We start from the raw sequence: 23918 nt of genomic DNA, 5'->3' as shown, positions 1-23918 counted from the left end.
AATAAAATCAAAGTATAAAACGACAAAATACATAATCAAAATAAAAGCAACAACCCAGTAAACTCCCCCCCCAAACCCCACATTTTAAAAGGGCATAGGATGTCAATTAAATCAACCAAAGGCCTGGTTTAAAAGGAATGTTTTTGCCTGACGCATAAAGGTATAATGAAGGCACCAGGCAAACTTCCCTGGGGAGAGCCTTCCACAGACGGGGAGCCATTGCAGAGAAGGCCCATTCTCATGTTGCCACCCTCCAGACCTCTCAAGGAGACACAAGAAGAAGGGCCTCGGAAGATGATCTCAGGGTCCAGGTAGGTTCATATGGAAAAAGGCGGTCCTTGAGGTATTGCGGTCCTTGTAGTAGAGCATCTGCTTTGGATGTACAGTATCCCAGGTTTGATACCTGGCATTTTTGAATAGGTTGGGAAAGACTCCTGCATAAAACTTTAGAGGGCCATTGCCAGACAGTGCAGATGGACCAACTGTTTGAAACAATATAAGGAAGCTTCCTATGTTTCATCAGCCAACATTTTCACAGCATCTAACCGCAGTTTAATTTTGAAGGATAACTGGGTGACTCTTAAAAGTAACTTGACTTTTGGGAATCCTGCTGACAGAAATTTAGTCTTGATATGTTATATGGTTTCCAACTGGAGGGCTGTTTGGAATATGGGTTAGGATCAAGAGGCAAATCTACTGAATCTGGTAGTTTTGGTCATGGCAAAGACATTGGCATAACACAAGTCCCCTTTTCTTGCTGAGGGGACACAGTTGGACTTGGCCTACATTTAACTGAGGTTGTTGTTGTTGTTGTTGTTGTTGTTGTTGTCTTACTTCTGTGCCTTTGGTCCAATCCATGCCATATTTTCCTTTGTTGGCTGTGAAGACTTAAATTAGCATCTTCTGGAGGAACCTTGTCATGGGCTATCACTGACCTTGTCCATCATGGTGCAAAATAGCTTTTTTTCTGGAACGGTACATCCTAACTGATGCATGTCCTATTCCTGCTGAGGTGCCCTGGATTTTGTGCCAAACACCATCACAGCAAGTATTTGATGACATCAGGTCCTCTTAATTGAGTCTGTGCCCTGTGATGCTGCCAGGGCAGGACTTTGGGGCAGAAGTCCAGGGCCTCACTTGGCAGAAAGAACAGGAGGGGCTCCCAAATGCAACAGGAATGACTTGTCACGTTTTGAAGTAATACACAGTACTGTCAAAAAGGGGACCCATGTATGATCATTGAATCCAATCACAGTCTCTCATCACCTGCACTACCAAGTCTGTGCCTTTCTGCTGTAGTCTTGTGTCTCTTTTCCCCAACTCACCATCTATTTCTTGTCTGCATGGCTTTTCTGCTGCCCAGACATGTCTCAGAACCAACCGAGATTAGCAGGGACCTCCTTTTGCCTGTCGTGCTCTGGTCCATGGGGCCACAAAGAGTCGGACACGACTAAATGACTAAACAACAACAACCTTTTTGGGATGCTTCCAAACTGGGAGAAGTGAGCCAGTTGGATTCAGATAAGCTTCCAGCCAGCAGCAAATCAACATGTGCCCAAAAGCCAGCATTGTTCCTCATCCTTGGTTAGAGTGTGAGTGTATGAGGAATGCTGGGCTGAAAGCTTATACAGCCCATTTGGTGGTTCATTGAAAATTTAGATCAGGGGTCCCCAAACTAAGGCCCGGGGGCCGGATGCAGCCCAATTGCCTTCTCAGTCTGGCGCGCGGATGGCCCGGGAATCAGCATGTTTTTTCATGAGTAGAATGTGTCCTTTTATTTAAAATGCATCTCTGGGTTATTTGTGGGGCATAGGAATTCGTTCATATTTTTTTCCCAAAATATAGTCCAGCCCCCCACAATGTCTGAGGGACAGTGGCCTGGCCCCCTGCTGAAAAGGTTTGCTGACCCCTGATTTAGATACATTATTGTTTCAGAATGAGGCAGCGTGGTTCTTGAAAAAAGAACTGGGTGTAGCCAATAGCGACGGAGCAGGCTGCATCTGTGCCTGCATTAGCAACAAGTTGCTTGAAATCTCCTTGTGATGGCCAGTGTTTAACCTGCAACATCCTTGTGTAGTTTGAGGATTTAAGCCATTTTCAGATATCCAGTGTGGATTTGACTTATAGAACTGTTGTCACATGCTTTGTGTTGATGCAGCCTGATTTGATGTACCCTGGTTGTAAGTGTGCATTTGCACACTCCCTTGAGCCTGCTGCTTTGTTCTCGTGTAAGTGTGCAGCTTTAGCAAGGCAGCCACTCTTATTGGCCCTCTCCTCCAAATTTCTCAAATAAGATGTCCCACATTTTACTTCATTTTTTTTTACAGCCTTACACCACTGACTTTGCAGAGTTCCACCTGCTCCTGCATCCTTGCTTCTTCACACACACGCGCACGCCTACAACTCTGATGGCCCTCAAAGCCAGGACTCGGCGGGTTGAACTGACAAACCATTCCCATTCCCTTTCCCAGCGCCCCTCAATCGCGCTCCTCAGACATCAAGGCTAAACGCGTGCATCTATGTGTATGCACAGATCCCATTTACTTCTAACTGATAAAGGATCAAGAGTGCCATTTACGCAGCTCTTCAGAATGATGTGTTGCTAACTGGTTAATTAAGCATGACAAATCTAGAGACTGGATTGTGGCAACGAACTGGGAAGGTCAGGAGAAGGAAATCACGTACCCCTCGAAGAGGGGCATATTACTAAGGGGGCGGGGGTGTCGATCAGCCATCGATGGAGATGGTTTGATGCGGGGTGGGGGTGGGGAGAAGAGAGGGAAGACGCTGCGCTTTAATCACCCACGAGCAGAACATTTGGGGATGGGAGCGAGACCCCGGGCTGGTGTCCCCCTCCCCTTATAAAAACCCTCCGTCGTTGAGGCTCCCACGGCGAAGGGGGAGGCGTGGATTATCGATAAAGGGAGCAAGAGGTGAAGGCTGAGCGACTCACAGGATCGATTAGGGTTAACGCCGCGGGGAGGGAGGGGGCGGGACCGCCCGCCAGCCTCTCTTCCTAGACGCAGGCCAGGCCAGGGCAGCGCTGTCCTTCGCGGTCCGCTTGGGCGTGAGGGCAGGTTCGGGTCGCGGCTGCGGCACGTGCGTCTCCGCCCTCCGCCGCCGCCACCCCCCAGCAGCGCGCGGCTCGGACTCGGAGCGCTCCCCGGCGGCTTGGAGGGAGCTGATCGAGGCAGCGCCGCGTCGTCCTGCGCCCCTACGCGCACTGCGGGGCTGGAGAGTCCGCGCTACCGTTTGCCGCTGCCGGAGAGGCGCGCGAGCAGGCGGGCGCGGGGGGGGGGCGGGAGGTGAGAAGGAGGAGGGAAAGGAGGAGGAGGGGGCGGTGTCGCCGCCGCCGCTAGCGCTCAGCAGGTCGGGAAGCCGCGTGCGGCGGTCAGTGCTGCGAGGGGAATCCATCCGGCCGGCATCGCCGCCCCGCAGGGTCCTCGCCTCTCTTGTTGCCTCCCGCCGCCGGCGCCGCGGCGCGCAGGGCTCTGCAGAGCTGCGATCGACGAAGCAAGGGGGACGCGACGCGCCTGCACCAACCCCGGCTGTCGCCCGCCTGCCCGCGTCCCTCTCTCCCCTCTCTATTTCCCTCCTGCTGGGAAGGACACCCCCCTCACTCCCCATCCCGCTCCTCGGTCGCCTGCTGGTGGGGGCTGGAGTGTGAACGGGGATTCCCACTTCGGGGCGAAGCGGGATCCCTAGCCCGGCAGCAGCAGCAACGATGACGCGCCTGAGCTGGTGCTTCGCTTCCCTGATCCGCTGGGGAAAATACTTCTTCTCGTGCTTCCTGCCCCTGCGATTCTGCCTGCACCGGGAGGTAAGCGGGGCTGCAATGGCCGGGGGGGGGGGGAGAGAGAGAGATGGCGTCGCCGCCTCGAAAAAGCTGCGTAGTGTAAGGGAGTTCCGAGTTAACTGGCGAGAAGAGCCCCCCACGCCACCCGCAGCAGCGCGATCATGAAGGCACATCGGATCCCCTCTCCCCAATCGAGTTTTCCCTGGTCCTTTCCCCGCGCGCGCTGCATAAAACTGGCTCGCGCCTTGATTGTTCAGTTCACCGCCCCCCCTCCAATTCCTCTGCACAGTCTTAGTCGTCTGCTCACCAGGTGTGCTTGCCTCAGGGCCACCAAGTCCCCTGCAACCGCTGCCCGAGTGTGCTCTGTCCAACTCTCCCTTGGATGCATGCACACGCACACAACCGTGACATGCTCGCTGGCTCGCAGACTGCAGAAGCGCCCTCGTGTTCATCAGCTGCTGAGAGCGGGGCACAGTTGCTGTAACATGGAGCACTGCACACACACACACACACACGTCTCAAGCCACTTAAGGCTTATATACCCTTTAGCACACACGCACTCTCTACCATGCACTTGGATCTCTGCACACCCACCAGCTCACCCACATAATGCACCTCTCTTTGGTGCCTGACAAATTCACACAGGTTCCTACAGCAGAAAGGGGGGAAAGGCAACTTGCTCCTGAATTCAGCGATTCCACTGCTCAGAAGGAGCCAGGTGCAAAGCGCACACAGTCTAAGCACTGCACATAGGTGCGGGGTGGGGTGGGGGGGCTACTGACCAATCTCCTCCTGCCTGATTTGCACATTGGTTATACAGTCAGAGGGATGCTTGTGCCGGCTGCTCCAAGGGCCTGTCTCGCCCTATCCACAAACACTATTGCCTTATTGCTTCTGTAGCTCTTTCTTTCCTGGCTCCCTTAGGGAATGTCACCAGCAGGGGACCAGGAGAGATGATGCTGTTGGGAGCTGCCATCAGTTTGCTGCTGCTGCTGCTGCATTGTTGGGAAGGTTCTGAACAAAAGGGCTGCTGCTGGTCAAACAGTGAAAGCTACCCAGATAGGTATAACAGGTGGGGAGGCAGGCAGGATCGCAAAGCAGGTTCCATGTGGCTGTTGTCCAGTATCAAACTGCATGCTAAAGACCACACTCAGATCAAATGTTAGCATATACAGTACATAGGGCTTTGCAGTGATCCTGCTTCGGATCTGCCCTGCCAAGTGTCTTGTGTCCTCCATGAGCCAGCAGGGGGTGACACATCACAGCAACATACCACTTGTTACTTGGGTATCCCAGAGGCAGATGCTGGTTTCTGCATCTGTAAGAAGCCAGGCTTTTCTTTTTTCTTTGTAAAATCTCACCATATATCTTGAAGGAGAGCATGGTAACCGTGGTACAAGTAAAGGGTCTGTCTGTCTGTCTGTCTGTCTGGAGAGCATATAGTGATGGAATGTCAGAAGTGTGTCTGTCCTGGGGAAATGATGGGTAAGGTTTTCACATCCATCTCAGCAGGAGGATTATTTGAAAGAGTGCAGAGGGGCGCCGGGTGGGGTGGGGGGGAGGGAGAGAATTCCTTTGGAATGCCTCCCCCTTCCTCAAGCTCTGTGGAATGCAATAATAAAGTAAAATAAGAAGCTGACCAAGTTCTTCTAAACTATTCCCCCCCCGCCTCTTTTCCTTCCTTGTCCCCCTCCCTTGATTTTTAAAATGTTCTTCCCGGTTTCTCAGTCATGTCATCACCAGGGCAATGGGAAAGCAGCATGGGTGACCACCAGCGCCTTTTAGGACCCTCCAGCTCACAAGTTCCTCATGGAGCAGATCTGCAACCCACTCTGCTGTCTTTGATCTGAGGGGGGAAGGGAGTCGGTGCTCTGGCATCTTCTGCAGAAGCTCTCCTGGGAAGGGTTTCTGGTGAAGTTTGGGAGTGCATTTGGATGACCTTAAGAATGTTTTGGGCCCTGAACATCCTCTGCTTTTAAAGCGGAATTGGCTTGCCTTTGCAGCCAGAGGAAGATACCTTCCCATCACTGCTGACCCCTATCTCTCTCCCCTACCCCAACGTTTCAAGGCTCCCATGCTGAGTGTGCAAGAGCCAGGAAGGATTACAGATATTCTTGTGGGTGGAGGGTGAGGGAGGAAGCTTTGCCAAGACTGTAGATGTGAAACACAACAGGGGAACATGGCATCATGAATCTGTTACTAGAGCTGTCTATACTCTGCAGTAAACTAAAATAAGATGCAAGTTCTGCACTAGTGAAACCCATATTCTGGCCTGTGAAGATCTGGATTCTGTGAATTGAATAAATTGAGCAGATGTGCATGTATTTGCTTATTTTGCATAACTTGTGCTCGTAAAAAGGGAAAACCACGAAGCCTTCACCTCCAATGACTTAAAATCCTGCTTAGTCCTCTCTCAGGATGTGCAGATATATTGCTAGCTCCTGGTCACAGTTAAGAGACCAAGAGAAACAAATTGCATTCTTTTGTCATAACCACAGTTACAGAATATGTCAGTTCTCCCCACTCCCATGGTAACCAGGGTTAAGGCCACTATGGTTCCCTTTTAAACAAGTTTGTTAATCAAATTCAGACCCTGGTTTCAAGTTCTCATTAAGAAGAGAGGCAGGTTCACCTTAATGACAGGGTTAATGTCAGTGATGACCAGTTCCTTAACCAAGGCTAAAGCAGGAGAGAGGGGTTTGATGTGTGGACTAAGCATACAGTCACCCTCAGCTGAAGTATCAGTAGCCAGTCATGTGGGAACCATAGTTGCAGCAGCATTGGCTCTCAGCTTCCTGACATTTTGCCAGGCATTGCCAATGCACTTTCAAGCCTAGCATTGCAGTCCTAAGGCCCAGAAACTTTATTTGTAATGAAACCCGAGTTTCTTAAGAGACAAAATTTTATGTGGAATACCGGATTCCTTACTTACAATGCAGTGCAGTTGTAGAATCACACAATACACAAAACCATGCTTGCAAAAGGCCATTGATGGCAATAAACATGCGGGCATTTCTCATTTATTCTGAGGGATCACAGTATATTTCTTACAGCTGTCACATTTGTTGCTGAAGAATCACACTTTTCAACAACCAAGACAACAGTATTTTGTTCCTTAGCTAATATTCCTGTTGTATTGATGAATCCTGTGTAGAGAAAATGGTTGAATGAGAGTCATAAATACCTATTGGCTAGTGCCCATGCCATCTCTGATGATGTACCATATAACTTTTAATCCCTCCTGCTTGGGGTATTTAATTTTTTTAAAATGAGCGAGGGGGAAGCTAACCCTCCTGCATCATAGCTATCACCTGTGTATTCTAGGTAAAGGGTAAAGGGGCCCCTGACCATCAAGTCCAGTTGTGTCTGACTCTGGGGTTGCGGTGCTCATCTCACTCTATAGGCCGAGGGAGCCGGCGTTTGTCCGCAAACAGCTTCCGGGTCATGTGGCCAGCATGACAAAGCTGCTTCTGGCGAACCAGAGCAGCACACGGAAACGCTGTTTACCTTCCCGCCTGTGCGGTCCCTATTTATCTTTTTGCACTTTGATGTGCTTTCGAACTGCTAGGTTGGCAGTGTATTCTAGGGATCGGCAATTATAGCACCCAATGCAATCCAAACCCTCAACTGGGAGTAAGCCCCATTCACTTCAATAGGAGAAAGTAGATGTTAGGATAGTGCCATAAGATGCTGGGAGAAGGGAAAGAGCACGTGGGACCCACAATTAGAGTGAGCAGTGTAGGTTGGAGTGGGAAAGGGGGAATGGAGAGTTTAATCTTTATGCTGATATAAGCAGCCATACCTGCCCACCAGTGGAAACAGGATACTGGTCTGAATGGTCTATAACAAGCTCTAATAGCTCAGGTTATCCAGCCCAAATTGAGCAGCACCATCAGAGCTGGAGGTGGGAGGAACTAGGAGGGCAGAATGCTAAAGAGAGAGTACCCCCCTTTTCAATTCCAGTTGTTTGAGACCCAGTGGTAGCTGCAGTTTCCTTCACAGAGCAGGAGTCCCCAGCAGCAGCAGCAGGAAGAGGAGAAGGAGGCAACGGGCTTTTCTTCTTCCCTTTGCCCTTGCAGGGTCCTTTAGCAAAGTGGCTTGTTCCGACTGAGTGAAGCCGTTGCCTTGCACCACGGGCACTTTGCAGCCCAGCTTCTCTGCGCTGCCTCTTTTGTCATGATGATTAGCTCTCCCCTCTCTGCTTGCTTAGCAGGGAGTTTAGGGGCCAAGTTGTATTGCTGCTGCTGCTGCTGCTGCTGCGAAGCTTCTGCCATCCTCACCACCACGCTGCAGTGGCTTCCTGGGCTTCTGCTGCAGCCAAAGCAATGCCTCTGGAGATGGGGTGTGTGTGTGGATTGGGGAGGGGAGAGAGAGAGAGAGAGAGAGAGAGAGAGAGAAGGCAGCTGTTGTCTTTGGTGCAAGAAGTACTTTGAGCAAATTGCTTAGCTGTAGGGTGTATAGCAAAGGCCAAATTGGTTCCAGTGCAGTGGGACCACACAGGCTTGCTAGCAGGCAGCAGTGAGGGGCCAGACCTTCTCTCTCCACCCCAGAGCCCTTTGTGCTTGCTGTGCTTCTGAGGCCCTGAAGGGGGTGCTGTGCTATGCAGTGACACTTGTGTTGCAGTGGGCTCAGGAGTTGTTTTCATCCCATTACTGTGGGGCAAGGGTGGGGAACCTGTGACCTTCCAGATACTGCTGAACTGCAGCCCCTATCAGCCCTGACCACTGGCCTTGCTGGTCAGGGCTGGTTGTTATCTAATGATAGCTGGCATGCACCAGGTTTCCCCTCCCATACCCCTGTTTGGGGGCAACTGTGAATGTCCACTAAACTTTTGGTGGCAGACCGCAGCTCTCTGATGCCTCAGGCTCCCCCTGGCTTAACTCAAGGGATTTGGCTTGCATAATTGATTTCTTTTATCATTTGTTGACAGTATTTATAACCTGCTCTTCATTGAAATTTTTTTTTTCAATCTCAGAGTGGGAAAACAAAGTAATAAAAATAAACAGAGATAAAACAATAGTATTTGAAGGTTACAAAATAATATAAACAGGTCAGATAAACAACAGATTTGCCATTCTGCCAGGAGGTAGATGTTAAAAACTATGACAAAAATGGTAAGCATTCCAGTTTAACCAAATGCCTAGGTAAAAAACAAACACAAGGCATTCAAACAGATTAAACAGCCATTGGTCTTAGCAAGAATCCCCACCCCATTTTTCACTTATGGGAGCCCACTCACTCCCCCTCTGTCTCACACACAATGAGGGCCCCACTCTGTGTCAACAGACTCGCTCGGTGGCTTTTGAGCAACTTAACATCTTTCACCCGCCTCCAACTCTCCATCCCATCCAAGCTCTCACCCTGAGTGGCAGAGAAGCATCAGATTCCTTAGAGCAGGCCAGAGCCAAAACTGGGAGCAATGGAGGCAATTTTGGCTCCTTGTATCTGCAGGGCAGGGGCCACCAGAGGAAGTTGTGCTGAGTGTTTTTCCAATGTGAAGCTTCAGTAGACCCCTGGGAGCTTCTGTTTTAATAAAGCCTGGATGTTGAAGACGTGGGAGAAGGAAGAGAGGAGGGGCAGTTGTGATGTGAATGAGCATTGTGGCCAGTCTTGGACTTGCTTTCACATGGCTGAAGGTGGCTACAAATGTGAATGAAGTAAGAACCGATTTAAGAACTAACTTGTGTGTAGAAACCAGCTTCAGTGTGAGATTTGGAATGGAAAAGTACCGTAACAAGGTAGGTAAAGGTAAAGGGACCCCTGACCATTAGGTCCAGTCGTGACCGACTCTGGGGTTGCGGTGCTCATCTCGCATTATTGGCTGAGGGAGCCGGCGTACAGCTTCCAGGTCATGTGTCCAGCATGACAAAGCCACTTCTGGCGAACCAGAGCAGCACACGGAAACGCCATTTACCTTCTCGCTGTAGCGGTACCTATTTATCTACTTGCACTTTGACGTGCTTTTGAACTGCTAGGTTGGCAGGAGCTGGGACCAAGCAACAGGAGCTCACCCCGTCGCAGGGATTCGAACCGCCGACCTTTTGATTGGCAAGCCCTAGGCTCTGTGGTTTAACCCACAGCGCCACCCGCGTCCCTTAACAAGGTAGGAGGGGGTGCTTAATCCTTCTCCCTTCCACTACATCTTCCTCTCGAGTCACTTTCCCCCTGTGGTGTTCCAGAGACTGTAAGAGTATTGCAGACCTGGAAAGCTGCTGGGTGTAGTTGTGGTAGAAAAACAGTGGTCAGTTCAAAATTGCCTGCTTCTGTAGTTATTGTTCCCTAGAAGAAGAAGAAGCTAGCTAGGTTTTCATTCATTCATTCATTCATTCATTCATTCATTCATTCATTCATTCATTCATATAATTTATATCCCACTCTTTAGGCAATAAGGGCAGCTCACAAAACAAAGAAACAGTACGGTAGTTAGACAGTGCAATTGTTGGTAACATATTATCCAACCTTTTGCGTTCTATGTCTGTATGGGGAGAAAAGCCTACAGGCAAAAATGTACAACGAAAGCCTTTTTAAAATGGAAAAGAAGCATTTGGAGGGGGAAAGCTATACTGTGGTGGGTGATTAACCCTGTCATCACCCATGGTTTCTCTGACTAAATGCCTTCCCATCTCACAGGCATGCCTTGGCTGTGGGCAGGGTTGGGTGTCCTTATATTTGGAACCAGGGTGGGTGAGTGAGAGGGACAGCTTTTGGGAAGAGTTTGATAATGGAGAGAAGTTGTGGATGGGGAAAGCATTAAGTAACCCGTCACTTCTCTGCTTCAGATCCCCCTTCTGAAGCTGTTGTTTGTGATGCTGCACAACAGGGCACACAGTGGGCATATTTCTGCCCCAGTGGTGCATGGGATTGCAGGCTTGGCGACTCCTTCAGTTTCACAGGTATGCACTGGCTATGAGCACAGGTCTTGATGCTGCTATTGCTTTTATGTTTATGTGAACTGCATTCACATGCGCTGGGAAGTGCATTTATTACTCACAGCTTCCCAGGCTGCAAATAACCGGCATAGAAATTGACTAAATGAATGTGTAGGGAAAATCCAGAGTGTAGGATGGTAAGGAGATGGAACTTGACCTACAAATCCCTTTCCTTGTTTCACTAACCCCAGTGACCTTTTGCCTTGTAGCAAAAAGAAAGAGAAGAAAAATAGGTCACATATTTTAATATATGCTTTCATTTGGATTGTATTTCAAAGGTTGCTTCCGGATGACCTGTTTATTGAGCATTCAGCCTGATTTGTTTGCAGGCTAGATGACGCTGGCTATTTAATTAGCATTCATCCTGACATCATTGTGGGGAGGTTAAATGATGTGGCATCAAAGCAAGCCTTGACCCACGGTTTCCAGTGCATTTTCCCATCACTTTCCTTATGACCAAAAGTCTGATTTGGGAGGGTGGGATTTGTTGTGCAGGAGTGCCAAATAAACTGAGATTATGCATCCTGAATTTGCCAGGATTTGATTGAATCCCACCCCCCAAATACCATAGCAACAAATCTGCAAGGACACCGTGTGTGTCAAAAAGTGAAAACTTAAGGTATTTCAGATGAAGAGAGCATTTAAAAGTTTATTGTGATCTGTACAGATGTGATGTGAGCTCACCCTTTACAAGCTTATCTTAATGGGCAGTAACTCGCTTAAAGTCAAAGCTCTTTCTGTCACTTTGGATCAGTCTTCCCCAACCTGGTGCACTCCAGATGTTATTGAGATTCCTGCTCCCGTCAGCCCTAGCCAGCATGGCTGACAATCAGGGGTGCTGGGAGCCCAACAACACCTAGAGCGTGTGGTCTGCTGTGGAAGGTATCTTAGATGATCTCACCAGAGGTTGCCCCCAATTTAGGGTATCTGTTGCTCAAAATGTTTTGGGATAATTTCCACTGTCCTGATTTTCATGCATAGAAGTGCTCTTGCAACTCACTCAAGCAATGTGAGTATTTATACCAAGAAACAGCCATCATGCCAGCCCCTCTGAGACAGGAGTGGTGATGATGGTGGAGTACCCTTGACTGTGCCAGTCTGTGTCATTTCCTCTTCCCTCCTTTCTCCATTTGACTGTTCATATTGCCTGTGTGATTTCACATAACTCAGGAGGAATTGGGTTTTGCTACATCAGCAACGTCCCTGGTGAAACGAGCGCATCCTGGCATCAGCATGTCCTCCGCTGACCAGAGATAAGCAGAGCACCTTTGCAGAGGTGTGTATGACTGTACCCTGTCACAGTAGATTCAAGTGGGTTCTCCCCCCGCCCCTCGACATTATCTGTAGCATTTTTAAAAAAACACACAGAGATTTGATATGGATTGCAGGAACTCTCTGCTGGCTGCAGCTCAGTGTCAAATGCACTTGCTTTGGAAGATGCATGGCTTCTGAGGGCATTCCGTGAAGTGGCTCTTGTTATTAAGGACACATACAAATGTACCTGAAAAACCACATATCTCCCCCCCCCCCCGCAGAGTGAGCCCAGTTCCTCCCTGCCTTTTCACTGCAAAGGACAGACTGCCATTGTTCTTCCTCATGTACATCAGGCAGACTGTCCACCTCCTTATTTTTTTTAAAAAATGCAGCATCAGGGCCGTTGTCAGCAGAGAGCTGAAGGAGTCTGAGCATCTGAACAGGACCCACTGCTGACACCTTAATTCCCCCCTCCTTGTGCTACAATAAATCCTAGAAGGCTGGAGTTAGGGGAGCCACTCTTAAAATCCCCCAAAATCCAACCAACATAGCATTGCTTTTCTGGCATTGTAGGAAATTAAAATGGTGGCACTCTCAGACACGCCTTGGAGCATTCTCTCTCTCTCTCTCTCTCTCTCTCTCTCTCTCTGTGTGTGTGTGTGTGTGTGTGTGTGCGTGCGTGTGTGTGTGTGTGTGTGTGTGTGTGTGTGTAAGTGTTTAGGGGTTTCCAGTGGAGAGAACTTTGCTGAAGATGGCCGAATGCAAGACACACACTTGTTCAACTGAATATTTATTCATTAGTTTACAGTCATACCTCTGGTTACGTTCGCTGCGGGTTGCGTACATCACGGGATACGACTGTGCCAAACCCGGAAGAACCGGAATGGGTTACTTCTGGGTTCAGCGATTCGCGCATGTGCAAAAGTGCCAAATGACGTAACGTGCATGCACAGAAGCACAGAATCGTACGGTGAGCATGCACAGATTCGGCACTTCAGGTTGCGCACTGTTCAGGTTGCGAACGGGGCTCCGGAATGGATCTCGTTTGCATCCAGAGGTACCACTGTATTTATTTATTTTTTTAAAAAAAAAATTCAAGAGAGAGAGAGGTTAAAACCTGCTGTGGGAGGAAATGACAAGATGATCTGTGACAGAATAGATACAAACCAGTAGGGACTGTGCACAGTCAATTTCTACTGGAAGCTGGCAGAATTGGCTTTCCCTTCGCTTGATACAAGGAATGAGAGAGTTTCTGTGAATGTGAGTGCATCTCCAGACTAGTGTTGGTTGTTGTTGTTTTTTGGTGGCTGTATTTTGCAACATGTCATTACCCCATTAGTAGTTAATTAGTGGTGGGTTCATACTGGGCATTCCATTTTGTGAGTTGTTCAGCAATGCTTCCCCAATGTTATCACATTATTTCCTACTGGCAAGGGGGATGAGTATAGTCTTGTACTGTTGTACAGCAAAAGTGAGATAAAAATAATAATAAAGCAGAACATTTATGGAATAAATGCAGATAAAAGCTTTCAGCAGGAACTTATGGAACATACACGGATTGTTTCAAAGCAGTTTGTCCACCTGGAAACTTTTGCAGATCAAACAGTACAGAAAGCAGGATCATGTGTAACTGCCCTGATGCCATCATGAGCACGAATCACGAATGCATAAAAAAAAAAATGTTGTCTGGAGGGGCCCAAATAATTCCCACCACGACTGATATTATGCCTGTTTGTACAAGTCCCAGGAAATGTGAAAAGGTTGTTTTGACAAGGTGTGTAAATTTCCCTGCAGGAGATATGAGCTCTTGCGAGGAGTTTGGATTTGTCAGCTTAGCAACTGCAATGCTTCTCTTGCATGCGCTAATTGCAGACAGCATTATCTAAGACCGCATTATGGAGGAACAAACGCAGCAAAACTAGCATGCTGGCACACAGGTAGTGGTGCTAGATGTAACTTATGAGAACAAACCCAGAATGGAAAGTGGTACGGACATGATTGGTCCTTAGCATGGTTGTCTTCGCAGCACAAAGGGGAGAAAATGGGCTTGGCACACCTAAGTTTTGTTACACCTTGCAAGTCTTCTGTCAGGGCTTCTCTAGACAGTGGTACCTTGGTTTACAACCATTCCGGAGGTCCGGTTGTAAACCAAAACAGGTTGCAACCTAAGGTGCACTTTCACCATTGGGGTCTCCCCCCCAAAATTGGTTGTAATAAAAAAAAAATGGGTTGTAATTTTTTTTTAAAAGGGACACGCACTTCCAGGTTTGATGTGGTTGTAATCCAAAGTGGTTGCAAACCAAGTTACCACTGTAGTGGCCTCTTGGTGAAGAGGAGGTGCTGCTGTTCCATTATTACCCTTGTTCCCGATGTAGATCTTTATTTCCCCCTTGTTCCTGATGTAGATCTTCACTCACCCCTTCTTCCCTGGTGGAGGTTGGGGTGCGCCACCTTGGAGTTCGCCTCAGGTGCTAGATTGTCTTGGGCCAGCCCTGTGTTGGGCGGGGGGGTTGAACCAAGCTGTGGCCCATTTGCCCAGCCCCTTTGATTTTGACACATATTCCCTCCTCCCAAGCACTTTCAGCTACTGTCCCTGAAGCCATTTGGTTTTGTTTTCCTTTGCGAATCTGCTGCCAAGGGGGATTAGCATCAGAACTTGGCTTAGGCATCCTGCTTGGAACAGGTATCTTTGCTTTATGTGATCCCCATGCGCCTGAGAGTCGATAATTGGGCACTCATTTGGCTGTGTGCCTGCGATCTCCTTGAGGGGGTGGCAGAGGAATGTACGCGGGGTGGGGAGGGGGAAAGGGAGCGGCAATGTTTACCTTGTCACTTTTATTGGCTTTTAATTAAGAATCAGAGCAGAGTGGGTTTGCATAAGTGACACTGACTGTCTGTCTCCCAGCAGCACATAGATGGCCTCATGAGATTTTGTCCAGTGGCTTCTCTGCAGCAGTGTAGGGCTGCCTGCTCCTGAACGGTTCTGCTTCAAGCGGAGCAGAGCTGCAAAAGTTTTCCCTCTCACTTTGCATTTCCTGCCCCCCCTCACCCCTGAGTCCCATTCCTACCTTTTTCTCCAAAGTCGTGATCTCTGGTGTCCCAGCAAGAGGTAAAGGGCATCACACGTGGTGACCGAAGAGGGTGAGATATTCCTCCTGGAGCCCAAGGCTGCCTGCTTACACCTTGAAACCTGAGCAGTATGATGATGGAACCATTCTTCTTACTGCTGGATGACAAATGTCATACATATGGCAGACAAAGCAACCAGATCAGCAAGTGACCTACCTGGCCGCCCCAACAACTAGGGGGAAAGAGTGTGTTAGCCAGGTGGTGTGAAGCAGTTACTTTTTGTTGGCTAGATAACACTGCTCCAGTGTGCATTTGATTTTGGGAATTTCGCTTAGCTTTCCTTTGCCTTGGTTTCCTCTTCTGCCTTTGTCTGTAATACATGGTTTGGCTCACTTTCTTGAGTTACCTGGGAGTTTTTTTTGCTTGGAGGGTGTTGTTATGTAGTGTATGCATCTGCCTCCTAATTGTGGCACACCATGGCCAGGAGTTGGTCTGGTGCGGGGGTCAGCAAACTTTTTCAGCAGGGGGCCAGTTGACTCCCAAGTTAGTGGGGTGAAGATTTAAGCCAGGCATCCCCAAACTTCAGCCCTCCAGATGTTTTGGACTACAATTCCCATCATCCCTGACCACTGGTCCTCTTAGCTAGGGATCATGGGAGTTGTAGGCCAAAACATCTGGAGGGCCGCAGTTTGGGGATGCCTGATTTAAGCTTTAGGAATGCTTGAGTCACCTAATTACGTCTTTTAAGTACACTTAATTACCATATTGATTGATAAACCGCAGATTGATTGTTTTTATTGTTTATGTAGAAATTCTGGTTTAAATATGATTGATTGTTTAGAACATTTATTTCCCACTTTATCAGAGGTGCTCAAGCTGGCTCACAGCGTCAGTTTCAAATACTAAACAATACGACAGACACGAGTAAACACCAAACATGGGAACATTAAAACTTAAAAACAGCAGCACCTCTAAAACCAAAGCACACTCCTCTCTCTGACTAAAGCCCTTAACAAATGTGTCTGAAGGCCAGGAGGGAGGAACACTGGTCAACTTGGGCAGAAATCTTCCCATGAAATTGGGGCAACCACTGAGAAAGCCCTGCCCCTTAAAAGTATTGACAATCTAACTTAATGAAAAGAGAGTACTTTGAGGCAGGCTCTGTGAAGCTCCTAAAAGGCGAGTTTGCTGATAGGGAGAGAGATGCTCTCTAAGTTATATCGAAGTACCTTAAATTGGAGCCAGAAGCTTGCGGTTGGCCAGTGCAAATGACGCACAATATACTCCCATCATAGTGTCAGGTGCCACAGAGTGGTCAAGACGTCCCCATCATCATCAACCTGGAAGCCCAAAAGTTGGTCTCCCCCTTGTCATTTGGTCTCCCCATTCTCATGTGAATTCCTAGCTAGAAACTGGAAGGCAAACAAACGGGCAAAGCTGCAGCTCTCTTCCCACACAATGAGAAGTGTAAAATATTAACAGAGGCCCATGTGGTTGTGTTTGAGAAATAACCAAGATTGCTCAGAAACAGCTGCAGCTGTCAAGAGCAGTGTGAAGGCTGGGAAAGCAATTTGGCTCTGCTCTGTCAAGCCCCATGCAGGTGTGCAGGCTTCTTCTCCTGGGGAGCACCTTCATTGAATTAGCTCTATTTCTTTCTACCCATTTTCATATGTAGGTTGCAAGCCTGTCGGCCTCACTCCCAAGCAAGGCTTAGCAGTGCTGCCGTGCTTTAAACAGCTGCATGAGAGTTAGAAATGCAGTTCTCGCAGTTTTTCCAGGCATGGTGGTACAGTGATGTGGAAAGTATCACCTGCTGGATTTCTGTCTGTTGCACAGATAGGCTGGAATGCTAGACTGAAGCCAACAAGATGAAATTTGACACAGAAGGTGAGTGCACTTAGAAACATACAGTTGTAGAGCTGGAAGGAACCCCGAGGATCAGGGGGTTCAGCTCCCTGCAATCTTTTGCCCAACGGGGGGGGGGGTGTTGAACCCACAACCTTGAGGTTAAGAGTTTCATGCTCTACTGGCTGAGCTGTCCCAGCAGTCACTTTTCCCAACGTACCTGCTTCCATACAAGCAGCACTATAGTTAACATTAGGATATAGGGAGAGCTGGATCAGGCCCTTGAACCTTCTAGCCCAGCATCCAATTCTCACAGTGGCCAACCAAATGCCCACGAGATGACAGCAACTGGTATTCAGAGGCTGACACTAGAGATAGAACACAACCATTGTGGTTCTACACTGGCATTGCCAATCTGAACTACTATGCTCCATTTTGGGCTCCACATTTTTAAGAATGAGATTAATAAGCTGGAGTGTTCCCAGAGAAGGGTGACCTGGACATGAGGAGGGGGTCTGGACTTCAAGTGGAATGGTCCAAAAAGCTGAGTATGTTTAGCTGGAAGAAGAGGTTACGGGGAGACATGATTGCTGCCTTCAAACATCTGAAGAGGTATGAAGAAAAACCCTAAGATATAGGCAGTAGATGAAGGGAAATACCTTTTCTGGGTACCTTGGAGTAGACAAAACTGTGCTAGATGGACAAAGAGGCAGCCTCCTATGTCCATCCTTTGTACGTTAGTGCGATTGTGCTGTGTTTTGTGTGAAGGAATGCTTCATGTATGCAAAAACCTCTCCAGCTTTTTTTGATGAGTAATTCTTGAGGTCAGTCTAGACTATGCCAGATGTTCAGATCATGACTTTTAACAGCTCTCTTGTGTAGAAGGATTGCCTCTTTCGATGTATGGCTGTAGGTTTGCTGTTGGCTAATACAGGGGAGGATCAGCTGGTAAAAATTCTTTCACTTATGCACAATGGAAAACCAACCAGTATGTAGAAGACGTGACACATGTGCATGAGACAGGGGGATTTTTATTTTTCCTGGTTAAAGGAATTTTGTGTTAAAAGGCTTGCTCGATTAGAGTGGGTGAAAAAAACTTCTCGATCCTGTCTCAAAGCACTTAAATGCTTTTAAATAACAACAATCCTTTGCAGACACAGTGGCTTTGTTTGGACAATTATATCTCCTCTTCTTCTTTGGTGATCACTCATAGCCAAGTAAAATTGTCTTCCATGAACACGCTCTTAACGATGAGTCTGTAAGTGACTGTGGAGGCCAATTCTGGATCCACACACCCTTCCACAGTGGGGACATAGGTTTTCAGGCAGGAGATGATTGCGGTGAGGGTATGCCAAACGTGCCTTCCTCTTGGCTCATTTCTCTTTTTCGCCTTGAGTTTGTGCTTCTTCAAAGTCCACGACACCTTTGGTAAAGGCTGTTCTCCAATTGGAGTGCTCACAGGCCAGTGTTTCCCCATTATCAGTGCTTATAATACTGAATTTTTAAAGATTTGCCTTGAGAGTGTCTTTAAACCTCTTTTGTTGTCCACCGATATTTCACTTTCCATTCTTAAGCTGGGAATAGAGTAATTGCTTTGGAAGACGCTAATCAGGCATCCAAACAACATGACCAGTTCAACAAAGCTGATGTTGAAGAATCATTGCTTCGACACTGGTGATCTTTGCTTCTTCCAGTACACTGACATTTGTTCGCCTGTCTTCCCATCTGATGTGTAATTTTTTTTTGGGGGGAGACACCTTTGATGGAATCTTTTGAGGAGTTGGAGATGGGGTTTATGGGTGGATTATATCTCATCTCAGCAAGAAGCTAATATATGAGCAAGCCTTTTGCCCATGCAACCAGTTGCTTTGTATAAGGAGTCTCTAATTTACCATAAGTTCTTGTTTTGTTTGAACTATGAACCTGTGGCCGCTAGTCTTGACACAACCCAAGATATTAAACCAGGGGTAGGCAACCTAAGGCCTGGGTGCCAGATGCGGCCCAATCGCCTTCTCAATCCGGCCTGTGGACGGTCTGGGAATTAGTGTGTTTTTACATGAGTAGAATGTGTGCTTTTATTTAAAATGCATCTATGGGTTATTTGTGGGGCCTAGGAATTTGTTCATTTCCCCTCCCCCCCAATATAGTCCGGCCCCCCATGAGGTCTGAGGGATGGTAGACTGGGCCATGGCTGAACAAGGTTGCCGACCCCTGTATTAAATCAACTTTAAACTGTTGTTCAATATCCTGCTTTATTCTGAAGCTGTATCCTTAGGACACTTCCAGATTTCCATCCTGGCCAATTCAGGCTGCACTATTAAAGCTGGTTTGAAGCTCTTGTGAAAAGAACCTGCTTTCCCAAAAGTTTTGACTTTTTCCAATACAGGAAGTGAGGGGGAAATGCGGAATAAGGCTTGCTTTGATGCAACATCATCTAACCTCAGGCTGAACGCTCAATAAACAGATTGCCTGGAAGCAACCATAGTTTCCTGGCTTGGACAAAATGGGAAACCGTGGTTAATCAGAGAGTTTATGGCTTGTTCAAAAGTGTCGTGTAGGCAAAAAGCTGGCTCAAATCTTAGCTTGTTAAGCTGATATATGATCATTCAAACTGGGCCATTGTTTGGGAGAGCGGGGAGACAGGATGGAAATTCCTGTTGCACGGGTCACTTGTACGAAAAGCATGAAGGTGAAATATGTTAGTATCTGGAATTCCTGTTTCTGACTCATGCTCATTAATGTCTTGGATTCATCTGGAAGAAATCTTGTCCAGCTCTCGGCAAAAGCTTTTTAACATCCCCCCCCCAAAAAAACCCCACCCCTTGCTGGGGAATAGCATATATATCTGTGTAATTGCCCAAAGATGTAAAACATTGGGGGACATTCCAGAAATCCTGTGCAGGGCGAGCTTTCTCTGCAGAGCAGCTTTCATGCCAGCTGCCTGTGAGGAGGCCTACTTTATGGGCTGGCTCTGCAAGACGGCGAGAGGTGTATGGTATAAATTACTGAGCTCTGGTGGAAAAAAAAGTATGGGGTGGAGAGTAAATTAAAGCAACCTGGATGGTCACCATCTGAGTGGAAGAGGCCAAGAGCCAGGAATAATATTTTTATAGATGACTTGCGGTAATGAGACACAGTGTAAGAATAAGGCACCGGATGGGGAAGGGGGAGGGTTATTGGCAAGCCGGGGGGCTGGAAATCAGCATTGGATTTGGTGATCTTGGGCCATGGAGAACCTGCTGGTTTTGAGGATAGAACTGAGGTTTTCTTCCTGTAAGATATATGTGCACTATTCTAGAATGTAGTTCAGTGTGCGTATGTTTGGCTAGAGAGGAAGCACTCTCTATTCTGCCATGGATCCATTGGATTCATAGGCAAGGTCTCTTGTGGTATTAAATAACATTTCTCACATTTACGGCAGCATGTTCAGTTGTAAGGAAGCTACAGGATATTGATGTTCATGAATATTCAGCAGTCGTACTCTGTGAATTACCACTTTATGCTCATAAAACCTGAAGAGAAAATTACTGCAAACGAGAGACTATCCATTCTCGACATAAGAGGGTATAATTAACCATATACTCTTGGAGCCCCTTCATGGATCAATGCCTTGTCGTGGCGAAGGGGCTTGAATAACTCAGAGAAGCTATGAGCTATGCCATGCAGGGCCACCCAAGATGGACAGGTCATAGTGGAGAGTTTTGACTAAACGTGATCCACCTGGAGAAGGAACTGGCAAGCCACTCCAGTATCCCTGCCAAGAAAACTCCATGGACAAAGACAACAGGCATATAAAAGTTATGACGCTGGAAGATGAGCCCCTCAGGTCGGAAGGCGTCCAACATGCTACTGAGGAAGAGCGGAGGACAAGTACAAGTAGATTCAGAGCTGATGAAGCGGCTGGGCCAAAGCCGAAAGGACGCTCAGTTGCGGATATGCCTGGAAGCGAAAGGAAAGTCCGATGCTGTAAAGAAAAATATTGCATAGGAACCTGGAATGTAAGAACCATGAGTGGAGGTAAGCTGGATGTGGTAAAAAATGAGATGACAAGAATAAATATCGACATCCTGGGCATCAGTGAACTAAAATGGAAGGGAATGGGCGAATTCAGTTCGGGTGACTATCATATCTACTACTGTGGGCAAGAATCCTGTAGCAGAAATGGAGTGGCCCTCATAGTCAACAAAAGAGTGGCAAAAGCTGTAATGGGATGCAATCTCAAAAATGACAGAATGATCTCGATACGAATCCAAGGCAGACCTTTTAACATCACAGTAATCCAAGTTTATGCACCAACTACCGGTGCTGAAGAAAGTGAAATTGACCAATTCTATGAAGACCTACAACAACTTCTAGAAATGACACCAAAGAAGGATGTTCTTCTCATTACAGGGGATTGGAATGCTAAAGTAGGGAATCAAGAGATAAAAGGAACAACTGGCAAGTTTGGCCTTGGAGTTCAAAATGAAGCAGGGCAAAGGCTAATAGAGTTCTGTCAAGAGAACAAGCTGGTCATCACAAACACTCTCTTCCAACAACACAAGAGACGACTCTACACATGGATATCACCAAATGGGCAGCATCGAAATCAGATTGATTATATTCTCTGCAGCCAAAGATGGAGAAGCTCTATACAGTCAGCAAAAACAAGACCTGGAGCTGACTGTAACTCAGATCATCAGCTTCTTATAGCAAAATTCCAGCTTAAACTGAAGAAAGTAGGAAAAACCACTGGGCCAGTAAGATACAATCTGAATCAAATCCCTTATGAATACACAGTGGAAGTGAGGAACAGGTTTAAGGATTTAGATTTGGTGGACAGAGTGCCTGAAGAACTATGGATGGAGGCTCGTAACATTATACAGGAGGCAGCAACGAAAACCATCCCAAGGAAAAGGAAATGCAAGAAAGCAAAATGGCTATCCAACGAGGCCTTACAAATAGCGGAGGAGAGGAGGCAAGCAAAATGCAAGGGAGATAGGGAAAGATACAGGAAACTGAATGCAGATTTCCAAAAAACAGCAAGGAGAGACAAGAGGGTCTTCTTAAATGAGCAATGCAAAGAAATAGAGGAAAACAATAGAATGGGGAAAACCAGAGATCTGTTCAAGAAAATTGGAGATATGAAAGGAACATTTCGTACAAAGATTACCATAATCAAGGACAAAAGTGGTAAGGACCTAACAGAAGCAGAAGACATCAAGAAGAGGTGGCAAGAATACACAGAGGAATTATACCAGAAAGATATGGAGGTCTCATACACCCCAGGTAGTGTGGTTGCTGACCTTGAGCCAGACATCTTGGAGAGTGAAGTCAAATGGGCCTTAGAAAGCATTGCTAATAACAAGGCCAGTGGAAGTGATGATATTCCAGCTGAACTATTTAAAATTTTAAAAGATGATGCTGTTAAGGTGCTACACCCAATATGCCAGCAAGTTTGGAAAACTCAGCAATGGCCAGAGGATTGGAGAAGATCAGTCTACATCCCAATTCCAAAGAAGGGCAGTGCCAAAGAATGCTCCAACTACCGCACAATTGCGCTCATTTCACACGCTAGCAAGGTTATGCTTAAAATTCTACAAGGCAGGCTTAGGCAGTATGTGGACCGAGAACTCCCAGAAGTGCAAGCTGGATTTCGAAAGGGCAGAGGAACCAGAGACCAAATAGCAAACATGCGCTGGATTATGGAGAAAGCTAGAGAGTTCCAGAAAAATGTCTACTTCTGCTTCATTGACTATGCCAAAGCCTTTGACTGTGTCGACCACAGCAAACTATGGCAAGTTCTTAAAGAAATGGGAGTGCCTGATCACCTCATCTGTCTCCTGAGAAATCTCTATGTGGGACAAGAAGCTACAGTTAGAACTGGATATGGAACAACTGATTGGTTCAAAATTGGGAAAGGAGTACGACAAGGTTGTATATTGTCTCCCTGCTTATTTAACTTATATGCAGAATTCATCATGCGAAAGGCTGGACTAGATGAATCCCAAGCCGGAATTAAGATTGCCGGAAGAAATATCAACAACCTCAGATATGCAGATGACACAACCTTGATGGCAGAAAGCGAGGAGGAATTAAAGAACCTTTTAATGAGGGTGAAAGAGGAGAGCGCAAAATATGGTCTGAAGCTCAACATCAAAAAAACCAAGATCATGGCCACCGGTCCCATCACCTCCTGGCAAATAGAAGGGGAAGAAATGGAGGCAGTGAGAGATTTTACTTTCTTGGGCTCCTTGATCACTGCAGATGGTGACAGCAGTCACGAAATTAAAAGACGCCTGCTTCTTGGGAGAAAAGCAATGACAAACCTAGACAGCATCTTAAAAAGCAGAGACATCACTTTGCCGACAAAGGTCCGTATAGTTAAAGCTATGGTTTTCCCAGTAGTGATGTATGGAAGTGAGAGCTGGACCATAAAGAGGGCTGATCGCCGAAGAATTGATGCTTTTGAATTATGGTGCTGGAGGAGACTCTTGAGAGTCCCATGGACTGCTAGAAGATCAAACCTATCCATTCTTAAGGAAATCAGCCCTGAGTGCTCCCTGGAAGGACAGATCGTGAAGCTGAGGCTCCAATACTTTGGCCACCTCATGAGAAGAGAAGAATCCTTGGAAAAGACCCTGATGTTGGGAAAGATTGAGGGCACTAGGAGAAGGGGACGACAGAGGACAAGATGGTTGGACAGTGTTCTCGAAGCTACGAACATGAGTTTGACCAAACTGCAGGAGGCAGTGCAAGACAGGAGTGCCTGGCGTGCTATGGTCCATGGGGTCACGAAGAGTCGGACACGACTAAACGACTAAACAACAACAACAAATACTCTTGGAGATGGCTCCAAGCAGAAGAGCCTGCCATCCTGGACATTATGCCAAAGGTGGCAAGGATGCATGGTGACTAGCCATTGTCTGGCCCCATGGGCAACACGCTGAGCCCTCCTAGACCATCATCCTCTTGTGAAAGCATCATGTCACTTTCCTTCTGTTTTCCCTCTCTCCTGCCACTGCCCCCCCCGCCATACTCAAACC

The 23918-nt window shown here is 47.4% G+C and overlaps 1 protein-coding gene across 13 annotated transcripts in view; it reads left to right on the top strand.

The window, feature by feature from the left end:
- Positions 1-23918, top strand: part of TNS1 (tensin 1) — a 310381-nt gene that overhangs the window by 29372 nt on the left and 257091 nt on the right. For 2 of the 13 annotated variants that reach the window (XM_088662732.1, XM_088662884.1), the window contains exon 1: positions 3349-3820. The exons of the other annotated variants lie outside the window; for them this stretch is intronic. In XM_088662732.1, the coding sequence (XP_088518858.1) occupies positions 3725-3820 (96 nt within the window). In that variant the 5' untranslated portion in view covers positions 3349-3724. Of the gene's footprint in view, positions 1-3348; positions 3821-23918 lie in introns of those variants that run through there. 13 annotated transcript variants of the gene reach the window in all.

This window comes from Zootoca vivipara, chromosome 1, assembly GCF_965207765.1.
Source record: "Zootoca vivipara chromosome 1, rZooViv2.hap1.1, whole genome shotgun sequence".
Taxonomy (NCBI): Eukaryota; Metazoa; Chordata; class Lepidosauria; order Squamata; family Lacertidae; genus Zootoca; species Zootoca vivipara.
The sequence above is the reverse complement of the archived record's forward strand: the minus strand, read 5'-3'. Positions and strand labels throughout refer to the sequence as shown.